At 29.1% G+C, this 3,976-nt stretch overlaps 1 protein-coding gene across 1 annotated transcript; it reads left to right on the top strand.

Annotated features, from left to right (window-relative positions):
• Positions 1–587: 587 nt before the first annotated feature.
• LOC149555046 (uncharacterized) lies at positions 588–2,935 on the top strand. Its single transcript, XM_089833575.1, has 3 exons — positions 588–674; positions 1,079–1,681; positions 2,646–2,935. The coding sequence occupies exons 1-3, from the start codon at positions 618–620 to the stop codon at positions 2,784–2,786; spliced, it is 801 nt and encodes a 266-aa protein (XP_089689701.1). The 5' UTR covers positions 588–617; the 3' UTR covers positions 2,787–2,935.
• Positions 2,936–3,976: the final 1,041 nt, after the last annotated feature.

The raw sequence follows: 3,976 nt of genomic DNA, 5'->3' as shown, positions 1-3,976 counted from the left end.
TCACTATAGACATGGTTTAATTTTATATCTTACCTTTAAAAATTTAACCTTAATTTAGTATAATGAAGAGACGTCCAATCACCCTCGTCAATTTATATTAATTCTAGAAAAAAAAAATAGTCATGCCTTGAAAACTATTGTACTCTAACTATGATGTTAACTAGTTTATTACTAATTCTAATCTAGAGTTTCATATGCATTTTGTAATTGAATATAAGAAAACATAGATTAATGTCTCTTTGACAAAGACTTTAAAATTGAAAAGTGTTCACTAGAAACATGGTTATTTGATTTTATATCTTACCTTTGAAAGTTTAACCAAGAGGCATCATATCGCCCTCATCAATTATAATCAACTGATATTAATTTTAAAAAAAAACAGCCATGCCCTTGAAAATTGCCTGCTGAAACCTCCACATGGTTTTATAGTTCACCCAGCAATCAAGGCAAATGACCACGTGCAGCAATTTAAGAAGTCGCACTGATGGTGACATTTGAGTGATACATTTACAGACCTCATTCATTTTGCACGTTGCTCATTGACTGTCGAAAACAACAACACACTTACCAATTCAATATAACCCTAATTCAATCACAGGTTCCAACCCACAAAAACAATGTCTTCTACACTGTCACGCTTGCCAGCCATGGAGCACAATTTGGAGATCAGCTCTGTAAGCCTATCGTCTTTGTTAGATATGTTTTCTTAATTAAGATTTTGTTGTTTCTTCTTTGCGCACCATTATAAGATTACAATTATATTATTTACTCTAATGAATTCTGGTATAATATAGTTTATGAATTTGATTGTGTGCAAATTTGTATATGAACGTTTTGAATGACACTATATGATCTATTGTCTCATGAAAAGAGTTGTAAAAGTTTATAGAGATTTGTTTCTATATCTCTTCTTGTTCTAATAATAGATCATAAAGTGTTGTTTGAAATATTGATACAAAAATATTACGCACAATCAAATCTTAAAAAGTAATACTATATTCAATTTCACAAATTTTAAAGACCTCCTAACATTGACTAACAAAATCTGTGCAAAATGAATTTGTAAATTCAATTACAGGTACATAAAGAATACTTCGATAATATCACTTATTTTCTCTCTCCACAATATCAAGATTTAGACTACTTGTTATCTTCACCATCTTGCTCAAATCTTTTACCAGATAATACTACTCTTGATTTAGAGACCCTAGATAACAATTTCACTTCCTTGTGGCCTGAATCCCATCTCCACTCCTTCCAAATCCTCACATCTTCAGATAATTATCTACCACAAGAATCTTTCACTGAGTCAATTTATAATAGTGAGCCTCAAAATCCCTCCCCCAACTCTTTGTTACAACCAAAAAACTACTTGAATTCCACCATTCAAAGGGTGAATAATGAGAGAGCTTTCATAGAATGGAAGAATTATGGGCCTCCTCCTTTGGCCTCCCAACAGCCCAAAAAATCTCAATCCTTACATAAGCGTTGCATGCGTTTCTTGAATTGCCTCAAAGATCATAAAATCAGCTCATTAAATAGCACTAAGAGTGGAATAAATTTTAACCATAAGATTTATGACAAGCTGGCCATTCATCATGTAGTAGCTGAACGTAAGCGGAGAGGAGAGATGAAAGATACAATTTCTGCCCTCTATGCTCTGCTACCAACATGTCCCAAGGTATTCTTTTCTTATTTCTTTCAATTCAAAATTATGGGTTAACCAAAATGTTTTCAATTATTTCTACTGATATTCAATGGTATGGGTTAACTAAATGTTTTGAATTATTTCTATTCATATTCAATGATCTATGGCTTTTTTAAACCTTTATTGGTTTGGATCATAAAGGAGGATAATACCAACTATTTTCTGATTTGTTATTTCTTCATGGAAGATTTGAGATCAAGCTTAAGATTCCATTATCTAAAAGAATAAATTATTTAGTGATCAATTATTATTTATTTCTTAGATGTTTCAGATTATACTTTATGAATTATTATCAAGGAGAGGATGATGGTGATGATTCAGTGTTCTATTATGTTTCACTTTGTATTTCAGATAGATTGTAGAACCATCATTATGAAGAAGATAACAATGATAATTCAGTGATTTATTAAGTTTTCATCTTAAACATTTCAGATCATATTCTGAGATCTATGATCTATTATCAAGAAGATAATGATGATTTATTGAAATATTTTAATTTATTTTATTGAACTATTTTTTAATATAGCACTCCATAATTATCAAGAAGAATAAACTATGATGATTCAATGATATATTAGATTTTCTTTCCAAATTACAGATCATGGTCGATTATCAATCACCAAATGAAAGATAATAACAATTATTAATAATTATTTTTTAAAACTACTTTACTGTTTCTTCCTTCAATATTTAAGATCTCGGTCAATGAACAATCATGATTTAGCATCCATCATTTATTCTAATATATCTAAACTATCATAGGATGAAAAAAAAACAATATATATACAGTGAATTCAAAAACATACATGTTATCATGCTATATAAATTGTGAGAAATTCATACCAATTAACAGCTTCTTCTTTTTTTACATGATGCACTGAAAAATAAATTTAAAACTCATGCCAACTAAAAGAATTGTTATTTGCATGTGGTACAGAAGAGCAAAACTACTGTGCTTCTACATACGATAGATTATGTCAATCATTTGAAGAAGCGAGTAGAGCTATTGGAGAAGAGGAATGAAGAGCTGGAACAATTTTTCCATCAAAATTCACTATATCCACACCATACCAGTTAACTATATCACATTTTAATTTTCTCATATGAATTAAACCCAACACAAGTCACTGTCATGTATCTGTTTCCGCTAATTTCTATGAATTATCTTAGACTTGTTCATCTATGTTGCTGTAAATAAAAATCAGCTAAGGTATTCATCAGTTCAAATCGTTAGCCATTTAATAGTTTGTCTGTTTCCCTGTTATTATTTCTCAGTCCAAGTTTATTTTATTGTATGATCAGTGTTGTGTTATTTATATGAGTTAAATATATGATCTGCAGTCGGATTAAATATGTTAATGCAATTTTTTGGATTTTGTGTCTTTTATGCATATCCCTCGTGAGTGGAACGGTGTGGTTGATTGTTTGTCTAAATGGGCCTCTAAGAATGGGCCGGCTTGGAACATTATTGATCATAAAATGCTTCCCCTTCATTTATCTTAGATGCTGGTTCAACTTGTGGACCAGGATAAAGCGCTGTAGTTCTCTTGTTTCTTGTGTTGTTCTGCTCTCTTTGATATTCAATAAAAAATTTACCTCTCTTTTAGTTTAAATATGTTACTAAATTTTTGTTTGAAAATATATCCGTGTCTTTTGATTTAGCTGCACAATGGTAGCAATGACTTATTTTGCTTGCTCAACAATTTTTTTTTTTCAAACTTCCTTTTCTGAGAAGTCTTATTCCAAAAGCTTAATCATCTGTTTAATACAGCCAACTTTTATTCCATTTCTTATGCATTTATGCACCTACCAAAGATCATGTTTATAAAAAACGTTATTGTACGATTTGTTATATCATTTTAAAATAATTTCATTAAAATATTTGTTATTGGCCTAAATTAAAATAGTTTCTTTGAAATTTAAAAAGTAAGTCTATATAAAAGTAAACACTTTGTGAAATACCTTTTCATGAGCGTAATGTATGTTTATAAGATTGTTCTTTTTTCACTTTAATTTATTTAGAATTAAATATATTGGAAAAAATATTATTATTATTATTATTATTTGATTTAGAGAAGATAATCATTTAAGAAATAGTTGAGGGTTCTAAGATCTTTGAATCTACATTATGAATCTTATAAATCTAAAACCAATCTCAAATATCATTCAATATACAAATGAATAACTTTAGCTATAAGAAAGAAAAGAAAAAAATAAATTATTGACTTAAATGTTATATTTCATGTATACATTATTATTGGAAGATTG

Source organism: Cupressus sempervirens, chromosome 5, assembly GCF_028749045.1.
Source record: "Cupressus sempervirens isolate cs-2001-9-10 chromosome 5, ASM2874904v1, whole genome shotgun sequence".
Classification (NCBI taxonomy): Eukaryota; Viridiplantae; Streptophyta; class Pinopsida; order Cupressales; family Cupressaceae; genus Cupressus; species Cupressus sempervirens.
This window is presented reverse-complemented; position numbering and strand designations above follow the sequence as displayed.

Coding starts and splice junctions, on each gene's coding strand:
- LOC149555046 (XM_089833575.1), top strand. CDS start 618: ATGTCTTCTACACTGTCACGCTTGCCAGCCATGGAGCACAATTTGGAG. Junction 675..1,078: donor ACAATTTGGAGATCAGCTCT/GTAAGCCTATCG, acceptor ATTCAATTACAG/GTACATAAAGAATACTTCGA. Junction 1,682..2,645: donor TGCTACCAACATGTCCCAAG/GTATTCTTTTCT, acceptor CATGTGGTACAG/AAGAGCAAAACTACTGTGCT.